Source organism: Sordaria macrospora, chromosome 5 (genome assembly GCF_033870435.1).
Source record: "Sordaria macrospora chromosome 5, complete sequence".
NCBI lineage: Eukaryota > Fungi > Ascomycota > Sordariomycetes > Sordariales > Sordariaceae > Sordaria > Sordaria macrospora.
Window position 1 is genome coordinate 3,913,183 of NC_089375.1, and position 19,018 is coordinate 3,932,200.

At 53.7% G+C, this 19,018-nt stretch overlaps 2 protein-coding genes across 2 annotated transcripts; both read left to right on the plus strand.

Annotated features, from left to right (window-relative positions):
- The first annotated feature begins 5,990 nt into the window (after nucleotides 1–5,990).
- SMAC4_08129 (uncharacterized protein) lies at nucleotides 5,991–8,077 on the plus strand. The gene is made up of 2 exons (XM_003344148.2): nucleotides 5,991–6,868; nucleotides 6,922–8,077. Exons 1-2 carry the CDS (start codon nucleotides 6,040–6,042, stop codon nucleotides 7,860–7,862), a joined length of 1,770 nt encoding a protein of 589 aa, XP_003344196.1. The 5' UTR covers nucleotides 5,991–6,039; the 3' UTR covers nucleotides 7,863–8,077.
- Nucleotides 8,078–13,630: 5,553 nt separating this feature from the next.
- Nucleotides 13,631–18,015, plus strand: SMAC4_08128 (uncharacterized protein; the record flags this gene model as incomplete). Its single annotated transcript, XM_066090750.1, has 2 exons — nucleotides 13,631–15,788; nucleotides 15,840–18,015. The coding sequence occupies exons 1-2, from the start codon at nucleotides 13,633–13,635 to the stop codon at nucleotides 18,013–18,015; spliced, it is 4,332 nt and encodes a 1,443-aa protein (XP_065947298.1). The 5' UTR covers nucleotides 13,631–13,632.
- Between the last annotated feature and the right edge of the window lie 1,003 nt (nucleotides 18,016–19,018).

Here is a 19,018-nt window from a genome sequence, read left to right on the forward strand (position 1 = left end):
GTTGGTCGAGGTTTGGCGTTGGCAGAGTGTTTTTTGCTTCTTATATCCTATTGTGATGCAGTCGAAGTCGGTTGACCCGGGGACAAGGGACGCAATAGGTCAGGAGGCAGTCATGTGGTAGGTCAGACTTGGTGGGCATGCCTCTTCCTTTTCTCTTCAAGTTGTTGTGAGGTAACAACGGACAGCAATCCGTGTGCACCTCGAGGACGGACAGTCTGGTGATGATGACCTAGATCCAAGCGAGGGGGAGTCTGTCTAGTTTATATGAAAGATGTCTCCTCAATGCAGACGCTGTGGAGTTGGCAATTCTTCCCTGTCGGGCTGGAAGTTGCAAAATTCCCACGAGGACTCGGCGATTTCAGCTGAGGAGTGATAAGGCACGAAGTAGGGGGTCTTCAAAGGTGGAACCTGAAGCGAATGGCGGCGTCGATATCGAGATTCGCAGTGCCAGAGAGACCAAGGTTGCTGGAAAGTGGGATGTAATAATGTGGGGTCTTTGCCTGCTTGGAGTGCTTTAGGGGCTCTAGGCACTGCACAACACTGGGGAGCTGCTGCACCTCTGGAGCGAGTTAGACGACGACGACGATGATGATGGTACCTGCTGGCCTGTATACAGTGTACGACCAAGAAGTGAGGACGTACTGCGTTATCGATCGTTGTGCGGTGTGCGATGCGGTGCGGTATCTCGGAATTGTTGAAGACTGAAAGAAGAAAAAAGAGACGGGATAACGAGTGACGGGACGTGTGAGTGGTGGTGAGCGAATGTGTGGTTGGAGATAGGTACCATAACAGTTTGAAGGTACCGCTCCGGTATGGTTACGTTCCTCGACCGGAGAGAGGGTTGATCTAGACCCCCGGACACGGCAGAGCGCAAACAATGGAACGAGGGACGAGGAGGACCGGACGGAAAGGAGAGAGAGAAAGAAAGAAGGACAACAAAGAGATGGAAATCGGGCCAGACCCCAGAGGACTGAGAGGAGGATGAAAATGGCCAAATTGTGTAGAAAGTGTTAGTAGGGGGGAAGAGAGATGGGGACTGGATGGGTCAAGGAAAACAGTCGAATTCTGAGATGGAGTCAAGGACAAGACACACAGTCAAAACAGCCCATCAAGACAACAGTTCTGACATGACGGCTCCGACAAGGCAAGCAACACAGGACGGGAGGTAAAACGCGGAAAACCCACGTTTAATTCCATCGTGGCTAGCGACTGCCGGAAGCCGTCCCCGGCACGACATACGACTCTACAACACTGCCCAGATGCGGCGTACAAAATGTACCAGATTGATGATGGACAATTTGGAGTTTACCTCCTCCCACTCTCCCAGGGTCCAAGACCCGACGAGACGAGACGAGTGGATGCAGCGGGTGGAGAAGCCAAAATTAAAAATATAGAGTGCTAGTCCCGGCTTTCTCTTTTGCAGAAATTGGGGGTTCCAGATTCAAGATGCTGTTAGCCAGGATCTTCCTGTTTTTGTCTTTTCTCTCCTCTTTCCCAAAACTCAAAGCCGGACCCGGAACCCTTTTCTTCTCTCTCACTCACTCACCCACTCACGAAGATGCTGCATTCTGCAATGGTGTTGTTCGCATCCGACTCTACATACCAACGAAAGCGTAAATCCAACCTATCTTGTTACTTACCGTCTCAGGGGAGAAAGTGGAGGCCAAGCCGCCAAGAATGTTCCAAGAAACCGAAAATAACAATACCATTCAAAACAGCCGAACGGTAAAAAGAGGGTTCGGGTAAGCAAGATTAACTGTCGGCTCTTCTAATCTCTTTCTTGGAGATAAGCCCCAAAAGATAGTAGGACATCATCATCCCTTTTGACTCCTCACCGGAGCCTGCGAGCGGTGTTGTTGGTCCGTTGATTCGTCTTAAACTTCCCGTCTTGTGAGTCGGCTGGTGGGGATTGAATGTGCACGGACCACTACCACTTCGGTCTCTTTTCTCCCATCATCCCCCAATCTCTGTCATCCTCTCCCTGGTTTTTGAAAGTCTGGTTCAGTCGGTGATGTGAGAGCCAGGTAGACATTGGACCCGGTGAAATAGCCGTCGCCATCAACGGTCAACCAGGTCAGCGATAGCAGGCAGCAGGCTGAAGAACGGATTACATGTCCGACCGAGATCTTGATTCCCAGAGAAAGATGAACACCAGAGCAGAGCAGAGAAGAGGAAGTGTTACCAAATTTCCACCATTGACAACCCAGGATCTGACTCTGTACTTCCCTATCGTGGCCATCCATCATGGCCCTATCAGTTCCTGTTCCATCTGCAAATGAGCACATGCCTATCTACAAATGTTATTCCTGCTGCAAGTAAGGTGGCTTGTCCAACCTGGGACAAAAGAGACCCAAGACCAAGCAAATCACCACCACCTACCATCCATCAACCACCACAATGGGCGGCATGACGGCGGTTCGGCTGGCTGGCGGTAACAACGGTTGCGGTTAAAGGTCACGCGTCTACCTCTGGCCTCATGATAGAACTGCTGTGGCACACAGATCACAAGGCAAGGCACCTCACCGCACCATGCCAATCAGACGCTATAACGGATGGCCACTTGCCCCAGGCCGCTCAATCTCCCCTGCTTCCCAATCTCACAGTCTCGCGCCGGCGGTCGTCACTGAGGAGCAAGATGAACCAACTAATTATCAAAAAAGCTGATTATCTTCATCTCCCTGACGTCGTACAGACAGACCCCAACCCCAACCGCCAGGCCCCGCGTCCTGCCGTCCTCACACGAACCCGCATATGAACCAACCAGTCTTGAACCAGTCTCTCGTGAGGTGAGCTTCCACTTCCATTTCCTTTGGTTCGGCTGCTGGCGTCCAGGTCGTTTCGTGCCCTGCCAAGAGCGCGACGTTGTCTGGATTTAATTCGATTCCGTGCCTGTCACTGTCAGTGTCAATAAAGAACATTCAAGATGGTCCCCAGGAAACTCCCTGCGGCATCGTGATTGAGGGTTAACAGGCATGTCCTTCGGTGTCCGTTTTTTTTTCGCCGCAAAATTGGAATTGCCTTGTCCCATTCTCAGCCGTGCGCATCCGGACTGATGGGTCCGACTCCACTTTCACCTGCGGACATCAGTCCGTCCCTGGACCCCGTGGCCGATGAGGTCGCTGCCAGGGCCCGGAGCGGACGGCGATGGACTTGCTTCGGAGAGACGACCGCGATCCTGGACGGAGGAAGGAAGCGAGATCCAGGTCCAGATCCAGGGCCGCTGCCGCTGCCGCTGCCGAAGATCCGGTTGAGGTGTGGTAGCGTTCCGGACCGTTTGGCATGGAACTCATGGTCCACTGTGGGCCGTCCGTCCCCTGGAAAACACCGCCGAGCGGCCCGGAGGACATTCCATCCCATCCCATCCCGTCGACGATTGAGGAGGAGGAGGACAACGAAAATAACTCTCTCCATCACCGGACCTTGGAACCGAAAATCGAAGCGTTGAAAATAAGCATCAGCTGAATAAAACAAACCGCAGTGTTCTCTTCATGATTGGAGTTTGATGACCCGATTCTCGCGGCACAGTCCAGCAGCGACCTACCGAACCCTGGAGTCCCTGACCGCCAAGCAAGAAGGCAAAGGCAGCCAAGCAGCCAACCGCACTCACCCAAGACTTCTCCGAGATCGTTACCACCACCAAATAAAATATGGTCGTTACTCAGCTCCGAGTGATGAGGGGGAGGCAAAGGGGCGAGGTAAGCAATATAGAACTACAGAAGGACAAGAACAATTAAATTTGGGTGATGGTGGTTTCCATCTAAACACGGATGCCGACTCTTCGAACCTTACCGTCATTCTCCCTTCCTCTTTTGCAACTCCCTCCTTTTTTCATCCATCCCATCGGCACCGCTTCGGTCGGGCAATTCCGCCTTTTCTAATTGCCATACGATAATCTCTCTTGCGCCATCGATACCATGACGATTCGATTTTGCAAAAGATCCTAATCATGCGAGAATCGAAAAAAAAAAAAAAAAAAAAAAAAAAAAAAGGACGCGGAGAACCATGTCCCCAAGGGGAAGGTCAACCATCACTAAGGTGGGGCACGTCGGTCAGCAGGCGGGCAGCGTTCGTTGGCATGTCATTCCATCGCGTACACTACGGTGCCGGCACGTCGTCACGGTATGGAAAGACATGCCGTATAAAATATTGAGTTTGAGGACAATAGGTAGGCATGAAGATCTTCCTCTGTCAGTTATTACCCGTCAACAGCGAGCAAACACCAGCACAGGCAGGGCAGCGATACTTCAATCACCAAAAAACCCGACGCTCGCGACACAATGGAGAATGGCTACACATATGCACATCTCCGATCGACATTTTGATGTGCGTTCGAGAAGGAACGGAAATGCCAGAAATTCAATAGTTCCCCGCTGAAATGGTAAGGCATTGTATTGACAAGACAATTCTGACAGTTTTGACAGAATTGGCATTGGCAGAAAGAATTGTTCCCCGATTCCCGTCATGTTAAGCTTTGCCAAGCAGATGCCGAGGCACACCAGTGGCTGTTGTTGTTGTTGTTGCCCTGAGTCGATCGAGCTAGAGAGCGCCAAAAAAAACAAAAAAACATCGTGAACTTACCACAGCACCCATACAAGGCAAACGTCAACGGTGTACAAGTGTTTCACCTAGTATCTTGTTCCCGTTGTCATCAGATTACGCCTCACAAACTTTGTCAATACCGCAACAAAATAAAATTACGACCAGCAACAACCGCGCATCCCGTTATTCCCATGCCCGGCTACCACCTTTGTCTTCTGGCACTGCTGACCGCGGATGACCGCAGAAAATACACCCTACACCAAACTCAAGCACCAGCCTTCGCAACCAGCCCGACGGTAGTATTGTTCTGTTGCATAAACTGTAACATTTGGCACTGCATAAGAGTCCGATCTCGTATGGCGGCGCGTGGCGTACGGTGACAGGAACGGTGACAGTTTTCCGTGTCCCGCTTGTGGTGTCTGGTACCTACCTTAGTGCGGATTGGCCAATGGCACCCTCTTAGTGTAGACCACTGCAACAGTGCAACTCCCGGCCCGTTAGTTACCTAGTGGTGCAGTGGTGGTCTTGAAATGTTGCGTTGCCGAGACGCCGTTCGACCTTCCTCTTTCCATCAACAGATCCGCATCGACTAGCATCGGCAAGCATCCAACAAACCCGCACTTGCTGACAAAACTCCGTTCGGTAGGCAACTGCTCCTTTGGCGATGATCTCATAGATCTTTTTGGCCGGAAAGACCTGGGGGAAGGCCTATCGACCTGCCCTTATTCGCCAAGTCGGCCGCTCCCAAAGTAACCACATCCAGTTAATGGGCGGACTGCGGAAAGCCCCCATATTCCGATCGTCGTCTATCACTCAACTCTTTGGGTGATTCCTGACGTTACCTTGCCAGCTTGCGTCTTTCCATCCATCGCTCGCGCGGAAACACGAATATGGACAGTTCAATACGCCTCGCTTTGGTTAGGAAAGGCCTTCGAAGAAATATCATCGGCATCACAAAAAATGGAAATGCATTGGGCGGAGTCCATCAGGCATTTTTCCATTTCGAAAATGCCTAAAGGTCAAAAGGCATAATAAGGACGACTGCATGTGTAATGTACTGTCCGTAACATGTCCGGTTTTACGACCATTCGGCTACGAATTCATTCCGAACCGGTTTTTACGTTTTGCTAGATTAAAACGGTCCAATAAGTGCAGGGAGCACGTTAACCCAAACAGGGAGGAGCTTAACGCGTCGTTCCCTTGTACAGACCTCAGACTATCTCTACCGCTTTTTGTGTACCACATACGCCCAGTGGCCTTTCCGTTGTGGCTGCTACTCCAAAAATATCCGTGCTTGTGGTCGCGGCCTTCCCGTCTGAAGAGAGTAGGTAGGAATTGCGTGGATACACAGATCGCCACCACCCACCGCATATCCATGGGCCACATAATAGATGTAAAAGTATATAATATACCCGTCCTCCCCCTCTTTTCCCTTTTCCCCCCTCCTTCCAGTCGCACCTCAGTCCAACCAGACCAGGCCCCTGTCGACCATCACCCATCATGCTTTGGTCCGTCCTCCTCCTCGCCGCGGGCGCCTCTGCCCACGTCAAGAGCAGTCTCCCTTCCGTGCCCTCGGGCTGGAAGAAGGTTCGTGCCGCCTCGGCCGACGAGAGCGTCACGCTCAAGATCGCCCTCCCCGCCCACCAGTCCGATGCTCTTGAGGCCGCCATCCTCCGCGTGTCCACCCCCAACCATCCCCAGTATGGCTTGCACCTGAGCAGCGAGGAGGTCCGCTCCCTGGTCGCCCCCTCGGACGAGACCACGGATGCCGTTACCGAGTGGCTCAACCGCAACGGCATCAAGAGCAAGGTCGACAACGACTGGGTCTCCTTCACCACCTCGGTCGCCAAGGCCAACAACCTGCTCAACACCACCTTCGCCTGGTACCAGCAGGACGGTGACAAGACGGGCCCGAAGCTCCGCACCCTCCAGTACAGCGTCCCCGATGAGCTGGACGTGCATGTCGACATGATCCAGCCCACCACCCGCTTCGGCAAGCTCGCCGCCAAGGCCTCCACCATCTTCGAGATCTACGAGGAGCCCGAGACCCAGGGCATCGCCAACGTCAAGGTTGCCGCCAATGGAGAGCACCCCACTTGCACCGGCTGCATCTACCCCGACGAGATCCGCTCCCTGTACAACATCAAGTATACGCCCTCTGCTTCGGCGAAGAACACTGTTGCTTTCGCCTCGTACCTCGAGCAGTACTCCAACTATGAGGATTTCACCTCGTTTGCCAAGGCGTTCGTCCCCGGTGCTGCTGAGCGCAACTACACCGTCAAGTCCGTCAAGGGTGGTCTCCATGACCAGTCTCCCGAGAACATCGGAGGTTAGATGTCCCTATTCCTTCCATCTGTAACAGCACACTAACAACCCCAACAGTCGAGGCCAACCTCGACCTCCAATACATCCTCGCGGTCTCTAACCCCATCCCCATCCGCGAGTATTCCATCGGTGGCCGCGGCCCTCTCGTGCCCACCGCCAACCAGCCCGGCCCGGAAATCTCCAACGAGCCCTACCTCGAATTCTTCCAATACCTCCTCTCCCTCAAAAACTCCGAGCTCCCCGCCACCCTGTCCACCTCCTACGGCGAAGAAGAGCAGTCTGTGCCGCGCGAGTACGCCCTAAAGGTCTGTTCCATGATCGGCCAGCTCGGCGCGCGCGGCGTGTCCGTGATATTCTCCTCGGGCGACTCCGGTCCAGGCGACGCTTGCATCCGCAACGACGGCACCAACGCGACCTACTTCGAGCCCACCTTCCCGGGCGCCTGTCCCTGGGTTACTTCCGTAGGCGGCACCTACCAGACGGCGCCCGAGCAAGCCGTCTATTTCTCGAGTGGCGGCTTCTCCATCTACCATGAGCGTCCGCTCTACCAGGAACTCGCCGTGTTGCGTTACCTCAAGAAGATCGGCAAGACTTACTCGCAATTCTTTGACCGCAACGGCCGCGGCTTCCCCGACGTGAGCGCCCAGGCGTACAAATACGCCGTGTACATCGGCGGTCGTCTGGCGGGAGTGTCTGGTACTTCTGCCAGCGCACCTGCTTTTGCTGGTGTGGTGGCGCTGCTCAATGCTGCTCGTAAGAGCCATGGCTTGCCGAGCTTGGGATTCATTAACCCCTTGCTTTATGCGGCCCCGAGCGCGTTCACGGATATCGTCAACGGTGCGGGCACGGGATGTCAGGGACGCCCGGAGTTTGCGGCGGATGAGGGCGGGAGTGCCAAGTGGAACGCTACGGAGGGGTGGGATCCTGTTACTGGACTTGGTACTCCTAGGTTTGAGAGGTTGTTGGCGTTGGCGGCGCCTGGTGTTAAGAATGCTTAAATGCGTTTGATGATGTTGGGGAGATGGTGTAAGGGGGGTGGTATAAGAAGAGTGAGGTTAATGATCGTATGATAATGTGATGAGCGAATTGATGAACGATCGGGGGTTAATGCAATGCAATGCAGTGGTTGGTTAGCACCTAGGATATTTTTGTTCATTGTAATTGTTAGTGAACTGTAATACCTAATGACCTTGAATCCCTACTTTGATGGTCCCATACTTTTCTCTTCTGGTGGTTGTGAGATGTGAAATTGCATGGAATCCTCGTTCGGCTTGTCTTGACTAGGAGTCCGGCCGTGTCTGAAAACCGAGGACTGAGTGTGCTGACTGTGACCTCTTTGTCTCCTTGTCCTGATGTCATGATGTCCTCAACAGGAAGTCAGCGACGGAGCCAAAACCGTGTTAGTTGATTGGCCAGATTCTATTCCATAGTGGAGCCTCCTTTTCGGTGCTTCAGGACTTGAACTTCTAACTTCACCTCAACTTCGACTTCACCTCGGGATCTTGACGATTTCTACAACGCTCAAGGATACAATCTAGGAAGTGACATATTTCAGGAGTCCAGAGTATAGTATCTAGTACGTCTATTACGGTAATAATACTGATAGTTCAAGTCGTTAATATTGTACTAGTCGTGAAGTATCTCCATCTATAGGAGAACCAAGGCACGCTACCTAGGTCCTGACAGTTATTGAACTAATGTTTGTAAATATCTGTACCGCCTAGACTAGACTCTAGCCCAGCCAAACTGGTTAGGTATTGATGTTTTGTCTTACGCAACCTCCAGTCCTTATTTATTAAAGTGTACCACAATGGAACATGAAACAGCACTCCTAGCCCAGCCCAGACGGGAATTGCTTATGAATTGAACTATGGGAATCTCATTTTGCGTGCAGTGTCTCATTGAATCTCGTCAAGTCAAGGAACTCTGATTGTGTCACCTCACGAAGGTATGGGTATGGTCGAAGAACTTGGAGTGTCTTGCCAGGAAAGGGGTGGATGGGCATGTCTTATATTTTAAGTGTGCGTTAAGCCTCCTATGCGGACGCAACAGACATGGTTCGTTCGGGGAACCGGAGAGTGATCGTTGGTTTCATAAATGGCTGAGCGCCAGGATGCATGGGCTAGTGGGAGTGAGTGAGTGAAGCTGGAATGAGGCTCTTGATGGCTGGATGTTGGGGTCTTGGTAGGTATCGGGATTGTCTGGCCTTTGTTTACATCGAGTTGTTATGGAGCTGTGCTTATGGGTTTGATCACATCCACATACCTACCTAGGGCAGATGTGGCATGTGCGCAAGCAGATGAACAGAAATGCATGTCGTGTCATGTCATGTCATGTCAAGTCCAGAATGTAGTGAGTGCAGAGTACATGCAGGCTCAAGACTAAGGCAGAGAGACCAAGCCAGGGACCTGTCGACTGGGCGAGGGCATTAGCAGTTTGCATACCTCTACGGTACATAGCATTGCGTCTGAGTCTAAGGCAGTACTGCTATCAACCAACACACGACATCTACCTACCCAATGTAAATACCTACTTCCACTCGCGCAGGCATCATCCTGAATAGAGGCATGCGATTTCTTGGTATCTGAGGTTGTCGCTTGACAAGCTTTTCTTGTGAACTTACGTTGCTGCCATGTGAATGTCAAAGGATATCGGTTCATGTAACTCGACGATCGAAGAATCCCGGTGCGATAAGAGAATGGTTTGGTGGATATACGGTAGTGATAGATTGAAGATAGGGATTTATTTATGACTCGAAAGTTCATGATATTAGCTTGCCTGGTTGTCTCTGAAAATTTCCAAGCATGCCGACTATGATGGTGCATGCTGTAACCGTAACTGCTTATGCAGGTCTCCCGCAAGATGCAATATGGCAAGGTGTATAAGCGACGGGTTGAGATGCATTGCCTTGCATTTGGCTTTGTGCGTACGCTGCTGTCAACATATGCACTGTTGCTTCATGCCGTCCATATTGCAGATCTCAATGTCCTTTCCCACTTAGTCAAGGAATTCGAAGTTCAGAAACCTCAAAGACCACATAGCATTTTCTCCTTCCAGGTGAAAGAAGTTGAGGTGAGCTGTGTAACAGGGCGCAGGGCGCAGGGCAGACATGAACGCATGGAACTCACCTCAAATATCGTACGTCACCTGGCCTTACCTTGAAAGATGCCATCCTACCTTGTGTTGTCGTATTCCTCTGCAGGAGAAGGCGAGATTCCAAGGCAGAGCAAACACCCAGTTCATGTCTTCAGTCTCATGGCCCAAGTCTCGGCACCGAGGCTGTTGGTATAGCCAACGTCGAGGATTTAAAACTTCCATCCAGTTGAATTGGGCACTCACCAGTAGAGTTTCCAATTATCTCTCTCTTGTTAGTTCGTCACCGAAGCCGATGTTGGACTGCCATATGGCGGTTGTGGTACGAAGCTGGTGGGGATGAAGAGGGATTGCTGTGCCTGGCGTGCCGTCCCCACAAGTTTCAGGAGAGAGGGGAACAGGGGAAAGTCCGTCTTGGCTGTGACGAAGGAAAGCGTTTGTTAGCAAATGGAAGCATTCCAGATGATAGAAATTCCCCAAACCGTTTACCTTGACAGCGTGCTTCGTGTGTTTCGTGTGTCTGAGATTGGGTACAGGAGGCGGCTGCTGATAAGATATCGGTCGATAAGGTTCCGAGCCTGTGGATGGTGGCATCACTGGCCATCCTCTTCCGTAGCATCCGACTGTACGCTGTCAAATGTCATAGGGTGAGATATCCGTGCCTCAGATCACCGCAGCGGCATGGCCGTGACCCACCACAACGCATCGCATCTCGGAAACATTTGTGGCAGTCGGGGCTGTAGTCCTCAGTCAAGTCCCGAGAGTTAAGGTAGCGGGCGGGACGATGATATGATGATACAAGGCAAGGGCCGAGAAGGCGTCAGGGGAGCATGGATGGGACGGATGATGGGGATTGATGGATGTTTGTCGATTCCTTGATGGCGCAAAAAGCGAGGGTTGATTGTAGGTAGCAGTTCAGTTCATCGCAAAGAAGTGGAAAGGTTGCATTTGACGGCCCAACGACTCCTCCTTCGGGTCTCGCTGCTTTGTTGCCCGCACCTGCCCGCATTCCTCGAACAGTCGAGTGTCTACCCCTCATTCCCTTGTTCTGTTGGAGGACGGGAGGCGCTCTTTCCCCTGAGAAGAAAGTGGAAGTGGACGATATGATGGAGGGGGTCCCCTTGGGAGTTTCCACTTGGCTGGTGCCCTGCCGTGCTTTCCTTGTTGCGCCCTACCGTGTTTGGTTTGGTGTGGTTGGCCGCCTCTTGTGCCGTGCCTGCCCTGATTGTCGAGACAAGATCGACATGGTTTTTTCTTGTCAATGCCGCCTTTCGGTTGCGACCTTGTCTTGGGGTTGGGGTTGGGGTTGGGGGTTGCACCTTTCAGTCATCCGACCAACATTGCCCGTTCTTCCGTCTTGTTTGAAGCTTCAATTCAAGTTGTCTTTGATTCGACTTTTGATCTAAAGATCACTTACAAACATGATAACTGAGGTCTGATGGAATTAGATAAGAAACGTGAAAAAAAAGACCCTGAAGTCCGGAAAAGGCGCTCAAGCCACATCATCACCTGTGAAAAAAAGAATTCGGTCCAATGACAGAAAATCATCCCTGTCATCCCCCCGTTGCCCCGGTCCGTCAAACACACCCACCGAAGGCGCTAACGTCCGCCCTAAATCCCTGTTTTGGCTACCGTGGTACGGAGTATGTACTTCGGCTGCTTTCCTTTTTCTGTTCAGAATTTTCGTCTTCTTTTTTTCGCTCTCGACCTCTCGTCGAATTTCGCGAATTTCGCTGTCCGCCTTCCTTTCCGGTCGTGTGACTCCACCCAATACAAATGGCTTTCATCCTATTGTACAGATAAAGCTCAGACCATGTGCTGTTTGTTGCTGTCTCCTTGTCACCACCACAGTCCAGTCTCTTGGTTCCCAAGTCTTTACAGTATATAAAGACGGCTGGGGGACTGGCACACACTGAGCCAACTGTGCCTTTGTTGTCCCCCGTCCAACGAACCAAAGCGAGAGGCAGAAGAGGACCAAGAAGCAAAAAGAAGCTGCTATGGTTGGACCGTCGTTGTTGAAAAGAACACAGCAGCCAAAAAACAACAAAAAACGAGTGGCATAAAAAACCGAATGCAGGTTCGTCGGGCGGTCACGCAGCTTGCCCCGAGCCAACCTTTCCCCATAATAACTTAGCCTGGCCGGCGGGGACCAGGCCGTCCAGGGGTGGCCGTTCCAGTCGTGCAGGTTGGCGAGCTTGTGAAGCCGGGGTATGGGTGAGGGCGCACCACAGGTACACACGCCCGCACGCACGACAAGTTGCGCACGACCTGACGCACCCGCTTAGGTTTCCTCTCCCACAGGGCCAAGTACACCACACAGCGACACCTACCACTCACACAGCACAGGCACCGCAGGCACCACCACCCACCAAAATTTGTGCTTTTTCCTTCCCAACCAACCAACCTAGCAAGCTGAAGAGAGGACAGGCGGAACTTTGATCGCCCAATCTGTCCATCCATTCATCACTTCCATCATTCGAACACGCCGCCTTCCTTGTCACAAACCAACAATTCCCGTTTTTCCGCCTCTTTGACCTTGTGCTTCTTTCCCTCGTTTGGCACACAACATTACCACATCTTGACAATCTCCCGTCTCTTTCAAGTGCCTGACAGACAGTTGTTGGTTCCTGTTGCTACCTCTACTTGACTACCTCTCGCTACTCAGTGCCGCCGCCAAGTCACCTCAGTTAACAGAGAGTCGGGGTCCTGTCCTGACTGATCCTCTTGCTTCCATCAAACAAACCGCGTTTTTCTTCAAAGTTGCATCCCCGTCACTCGTCTGGGCGCGCCATCACAGGTCGAATCCAGAACCCAGCCATTCAGGTTAGCAACAACTTTTCAACTCCATCGTCTACTTCCCCGTCAATCTAGCTAAGACGTCTCGAGAAAGAAGTAAAGAGATTCGAATACCGAGTCTTTGGCGTCTTCCAGTCGAGTTGTGGTTGAGACTCTTCAGTTTGGCCAGGTTGCTGCTCTGTGCTGCTTGCTCTCTTCACCTTGTCGGTGTCCAGCCGCTGTGCAGTTGCAGCCCTAGTCAAGGATCGTGAGGTGGTCTAGGCGCAGGGACTTTGGAAAAAAAAGTCGTCATTGTTTTTTTTTTATTCCCACTTCTCGACTTTTTAAAACTGGAGATCCGCGGGTACCTGTAACCGAGCGTCCGTCCGTCCTCTCCGCCCTAGGTTTTCCCAGCAGGCATTCCACTTTTTCAACACGATGGATCCAAGACACCACCAGCACCACCAGCAGCCGCCGCCGCCACAGCTCCCGTTTTCACGGAACGGGAACGCTGCTCCAGGTTCTGCCCAAAACACGACCACCGCCGCTTTTGGTCGCCCACCATTCCCGCCCGCGTCATCGCAGCCACCACAGCAGCCGCCACTTCAACCACACGCGCAACAACATCCTCATCCCCATCATCCCCATCATCAGCAGCACCCGCAGCAGCAACACCAGCAGCAGCAGCAGCAGCAGCAGCATCAGCCACCATCACATCGCTCCCCGCCGCAACCAGCGCATCAGCAACCACCCCCGCCGCAGTCGCAGCATTATTCACCCTCTGCCCACCCATCGTCGCACTCAACTTTTCATGCAGATCTGCACACGCGCAAACACTCCGATCCCATCCAGTACTACGCTGGTCCGCCCCGGCATTTGCGACACGAGTCCGGCCCGATGATGCCCCCGGCGCATTCACGACACCCGAGCGCTTCTTCGATTACATCAGGCCCCGGCCCTGTTAATCGCGCGATGCCGCCGCCTACATCCCCTCCTCAGCAGGGACCGCCTCCTCAGGGCCCGCCGCCGCCGTCCCACCAGCAGCAGCTTCAACAACCGCCGTCGCAAGCGCATCCGCAACAACATCCCCAGCAACACATGCAGCAACAACAACATCCGGGTCCTCATCAACAGCAGCAGCAGCAGCAACAGCAGCCACCGCAGCCGCCACACCCTTCTCAACAAGGCCCGCCGCCGAATGCGCACCAGATGGGTGGATCCTTTGGCATCCCGCCTCCTCGAGCTCCTCCGGTCGCGATCGGGCCGCCGAACGCGTTTCCTAGGGACCGCCAGCTCCCTGCCTTAGAGTCTCTGCCAAGGACCGGTTCTGGAAGCAGCATGTCCATCTCCTCCATGCTTGGTGGCCCTCCACCAGCTCGCGATCCCGGCGTTCCTGCCGGTCCATACCCGCCTGGACCTCCCTCGGGCGTGTCAGGTCCGCCGTATAACCAACCCATGCATGCATCCCCCCGAATGCACACGATGGGAGGTCCAGGCCCCGACTTTGGCTTCCGCCGACCACAGACGCCCGACCGCCATAGACTGTTCGACGGCCGCGATCCTCGAGACCCGCGTGACCCACGAGACCCGCGCGATCCTAGAGACCCCCGAGATCCTAGAGGAGATGCCAGGGACCCTAGAACGGGCATCGCTGCGTCGCCCTCGGGTGGCTACACCCCGGAAGTGCAGCGTTATGGTACACCGCAGGTCTACAGCAATAGGGGCCCGCCGCTAACTGCTGCAGAACAAGCAAGGGAGCAGGCACGTATGGCTGGGACTGGGGTGCCGCCGCGGCCCAACAGTCAGCCCAAATCCTTCCCGAACGCTCCTCCGCCACGTCCATTGGAAATGGGCAGACCACCGCCAAACGACATGTATGGACATAGGGAGGACAGGAGAGCGGTCGAAGAATACAACCCCGAACGTCCCATTCGAGTGCCCAACTACGAGGAACAGCGGTTCATGACTGAGAGGGAACGGCAAGAGAGGGAGCGCCAGGAACGAGAATTTCAAGAGATGCGTGAGAGGGAGCGCCGCGAGAGGACCATGTCGGGGAGTGACGCTGGACGGCCACACCCAATGCAACAAGCCGAATATGCCCGCCAGATGGAGCATCAGAGAGCGCCTCCTCAGTTTGGCCGACCTCCTGATCCACGAGAGCAAGGCCATTGGCATAGGCCGAGCTTTGAACAGCCGCGAGGCCCCTACGATCAGCCCGGACACATGCCCAGGCATCCGCACGAGCATCCGGTGACCACTGCGCCCCCGTACAGTGGCCACCCGTCGTATGCGACGGGTCCGCCGCCGGATCGATATCCTCCGTCGTCGCTCCCGCCCCATCAACAACACGCCATGGCAGCTCATGGCCCGGGTCCTATGCAGTTTGAGTCTCCGGAACAACGACAACGGATGAATATGATGCATATGGAGCAACGGCAACAACAGCAGCAGCAACAACAACAGCAGCAACACCAGCATCCATATTATATGCAACACCAGCAGCTCCCCCCTCGCACCAGAGAAGACCAGCCAGTGCCCCCTCCGTCAGTCGCCTATAGTGGTGTGGGTACGGGCTCGTTGTACGGTTCCCCGAGGACTCGTCATATGGAAGAACTGGCTCCCCCTGGACATCAGCGGAACTTGTTGGGCATTCAGGAGATCAATCGCAAGGGCCGCATTTCGCCTTTGCCCCAGGCTGTCCAGGGTGCCCAACCCCAGCTGGCCGGCCCAACAGGCGAACCTGGTATCAAGAGCGAGTTCGGACGCATGTTTTCCGGAATCGGTACCGGTGTTGGCGCTATGAGCCCTATTCCCACAGGATTGGGAATGCAGCAGCTTCCCTTTACTGGGTCCACCTTGATGCGTCGTGAGGATTCCGACGGAGTCCCACAACCTCAAGAAGTTGCCGAGCCTGGACCCAAGGGCCCTGGCCGTGGTAAACGTAGAAAGCTCAAGGACGACGAATCCCGAATGGACGAGGATAGCACAGGGAGGTTGACTCCCGTGGGGGGTCGCGGCAAAAAAGCCAAGACTCATCATACCCACCACCATCATCAGTACGTTGATGTTATATCATTCTTGTCCCAGGGAGCTACTAACAAATCCAGCCATCACCATCATCATCACCGGCATGATCTCCAGCAAGGCCCTGGGCCTGCGCTCATGGGGAATACGCCGTTCAAGAACGTGACTGGGGCACCATCCGTGCCTCCGCCCAATGCAATGCTTTCTAAGGATTTGCCGACGACTCATCATCATCACCATGTCGTTCCTCGATCGATGCCTCATCCCAGCAACGGTCCGGCCAAAGCAGCTCTGGTACAACCCCCGAGTCCTCCTCCGGTCCAGCTCCCCAAACCCAAGCATGAGGTCAGATCAAAAGACGTGCTGAAAAGCGTGGCCCATCTTCCGCGGTCACACTTGGGTGAGGTTGTGTACGATCCCAAGCTGTCGCCATCGCGCAGGCAGGATTCACGCACCAAACGGCCACCTCGTCAACCTTTCAAGTCGACCCCTCGGCCTTTGCCATGGGATTTGATCCAGGGCAAGGAAAATTGCACCTTGACGGTGAAGATCAGCAAGGCCCATCTCACCCCCGAAGCCCGGGAGGAGATCACTGCCAGGAGAGCTCTCTGGGGTACCGACATCTACACTGACGACTCGGATGTAATTGCTGCCTGCATCCATGCTGGTTGGTTCAGAGGCGAGTGGCCGGAGGAAGTGGATACAGCCTTTCTGGGCTTGGACGAGGCAGTTAGTACCGCCTCGGACATCCTCACAAGCATGCGTAATGGTCCTCAGGCGACCAAGGATGAGGCTGGCTCGGAGGTATACTCTCAACCCCCTCCGAATGGCCCCATGGCTGTGCCAGCCAACCGCGATCTTCACGTGACCCTTCTCGTACTCCCCAAGCTCGAAAAGTACGCCTCCACCACGCGCTTCGGTATCATGAGCCGCGAATGGGGCAGCGTCCTTGAAGAAGGCGACGGTATTTACTCACGCTCGTCGCATGACGGCCTCAGCTTCGCCATCATGGATATTCGCTGGCTGGTCAATGGCGCGCAGCCCGTGAACCGACTGAGGGGTAAAGCCAGACGCGAAAGAATCAACAAGACTCATCGGGAGATTGCACAAAGCCCGCCACTTTCGAGTTTCAACAAGCTGGGACAGATTAGGCTGAGCGGGACGCCGCAGGAGCAGCGTGAGAAGGAGTCTGATGAGGGTCAGCAGAGTAGCAAGTGGTGGCCGTCGGCCGGGACTGGCAGGAAGGCTGCGGCTGATGAGGATAAGGAGAATCATGAGCCGGGTGAGAGTAGCGAGGGGTGCAAAGAGAAGGAGAAGGAGAAGGAGAAGGAGAAGGAGAAGGAGAAGGAGAAGGAGGGAGAGAAGGGACCAGAGAAGGAACCTGAGGAGCAGAGAGAGCAGGACCAGGATGGGGATGTGACGATGGAATTGGAGCCGGAGGCTCAACCGGTGCAGGAAAAGGAGAAGAGTCAAGAAAAGGAAGACGAGAGGGCTGAAAGTGAAAAGGAGGATGTCGAGATGACCGATAAGCCTGCTGAGACCGAGGAGACAGAAAAGGCAGTCGAGGAAGACAAGGAAGTGGAAACAGCTGGCGAGCCGGAGCCGGAGCCGGAGAAGGAGAAGGAGAAGGAGAAGGAGCCGGAGCCGGAGAAGGAAGCCGAGCTCGAGAAAGCCGCTACCCCTCAACCAGAAGCAAAGGAGGCCGAGTCCGAGCCCAAGCCAGTCAAGGAAGCCGAACCCCAGCCCGAGTCTCCAGCGGTTTCCAACCTTGATGCCCCAGCTAAACCTCCCGCAGAAGTCGAAAAGACTCCTGCACCGGAACCGGAGACGGAAACGGCGGACGATAACGACGATACCATCGTTGAGGAGCCGGAGGAGGCAGTGGAGGAACCATCAACGCCGGTAGAGGCAGTCATTGAAGAGGCTTCTCGACCTATCCCTGAACCCGAGGTCGTAAAGGCTGTGGTCACGGAGACCATCACGGAGGTTAGGGAGGCTACGGTACCGCCTGCGGTCGTTGCGGAAGAGTCGGCTAAGGCTGCCTCTCCCGCCGCGCCTGTCGCTCCTGCTGCAGATGGTGATCAGGCTGCTGCTGCTGAGCACGACGCAGCTGACGCCGCCGCTGCGGCCATCATCACCACGATTACTAGTACGACCACCACTGCCACTACCACCGCTGCTCCTGTCGCTACCCCGGTCCCTGCGATTGAGGAGCCTAAGGAGGCCCAGGATGAGGACAAAGAAGAGGGCGAGATTTAAGCAAGACATTTAGAACAAGGGACATGTGGAATGATGGCAAATTTTGGGACACACTTTTTGGGACACTAGAAGGTGGGAGGAGCGGATTAGAAGTTGTGAAAAAAAACACATGTATCACAACCTGTGTAAGGAAGAGAAAGAGAGCGTTGCATTGCTTGTTTTGTTGTTGTGTTGCCGGACATGTTTGATACCAGACTGGCTGTTTGTTTAGATGAGCCAAGGGTTAAATGAAGAGAACCTTGTGGAAGACAGTTGAAGTGGTTGGTTATATTGCTGTGTTTTGGTTTGTACCTTGCCATCTATACAGATTCGCGAGTATGTATTGCTGGGAGCGTTGATATATGAACTACGAATTCTTGGTGATAGCAGGCTGACAGGGTATAGACGTGGTTATTAGAGCTAGAGGAAATTGTTAGCCACACGGCCTGCACAGGTGTGGATCAGATCAGTGACGACTTTTTATTAGCTCTCATCCGTTTTAAGTGCCTTGTCACGAGAATTATAACGAGTGTCTTGTCAACGTCAATTTCTTGTTAGCCCAGACAGGTAAAACCACTCCTATCGTACAGCCTGAGCCTACTCGTGAGGCCTACAAAACTAGCACTGACGAGTAGCTCCTGACCCGAGAGGTATCCAATCTCCAATACCTCCCTCATCAAGCAGCAGACAACAAAGGTGCCAGCGTAGACTAAGACAACCTCACAGTCCTAATATACGTTCTGCACAATCATCTTTGCTTGCTTCCATTTCCAATCTGCCTGCCACCCACCCACCCACCCACCATCCACCTGCTTGTACCTAGCTACCCATTCCATCCATCCCCATGTATTCCATATATCCCATATACGTATATCTTCCGTTTTCTTTTCTTTCCCTTCTTTCTCTCTTCCCAACCCTTCCCCCGTAATATCCCTTTCTCCTTCCGACTCCCTCCGTTACTGGCAGAGTGCTACACACCAGGACGGGACCGATAGCTCGGTCACAAGTAAATAGACTTTTAGTT

Coding starts and splice junctions, on each gene's coding strand:
- SMAC4_08129 (XM_003344148.2), top strand. CDS start 6,040: ATGCTTTGGTCCGTCCTCCTCCTCGCCGCGGGCGCCTCTGCCCACGTC. Junction 6,869..6,921: donor GTCTCCCGAGAACATCGGAG/GTTAGATGTCCC, acceptor CAACCCCAACAG/TCGAGGCCAACCTCGACCTC.